The sequence below is a fragment of the Nestor notabilis genome, unplaced genomic scaffold (genome assembly GCF_000696875.1).
Source record: "Nestor notabilis isolate BGI_N333 unplaced genomic scaffold, ASM69687v1 scaffold13984, whole genome shotgun sequence".
NCBI lineage: Eukaryota > Metazoa > Chordata > Aves > Psittaciformes > Psittacidae > Nestor > Nestor notabilis.
Window position 1 is genome coordinate 9,041 of NW_009924352.1, and position 385 is coordinate 9,425.

The 385-nt window shown below is 62.9% G+C and overlaps 1 protein-coding gene across 1 annotated transcript in view; it reads right to left on the bottom strand.

Annotated features, from left to right (window-relative positions):
- The window catches only part of LOC104404196 (pregnancy zone protein-like), a gene marked incomplete at its 5' end in the record, with an annotated part of 3,496 nt that extends 3,135 nt beyond the window's left edge, over positions 1 to 361 (bottom strand). The window contains 2 exons of the mRNA XM_010012571.1: positions 79 to 175; positions 299 to 361. Of these exons, the coding sequence (XP_010010873.1) occupies positions 79 to 175; positions 299 to 361 (160 nt within the window). The remainder of the gene's footprint in view (positions 1 to 78; positions 176 to 298) is intronic.
- Between the last annotated feature and the right edge of the window lie 24 nt (positions 362 to 385).

A 385-nucleotide genomic window follows, 5' to 3' on the forward strand; every position in this document is an offset into this window, starting at 1 on the left:
CCGGCTGTAGTGGAAGGTGTCCCTGCCCGGGGCAGGGGTTGGAGCTGGAGGAGCTTTAATGTCCCTTCCAACCCAAACCAGTCTGTGGTTCTATCTTCACCATTGGGGACAGCCCCAGCTCCAGCATCACAGCCGTGACATAAGCTGACAGCGAGAGCTCATCCGAGACACCACCCTGCAAAGGTGGAGAGCAGGAGATGGGTCTGGCCATGCCACGCAGCTGCCTTGGCCACACAGCGGGACATGCTGTGGTCAGCGTGGCTCTGGCCACGTGCCCCCATGTCCCAGCACTCCCCACCTGCAGGGCGTTGTTGAAGAGCCGTCCCACGCTGTGGAAGCAGCCTGTGTCCTGCTGCTGCTCCTGCAGCCAGGGCAGGGCATCCGG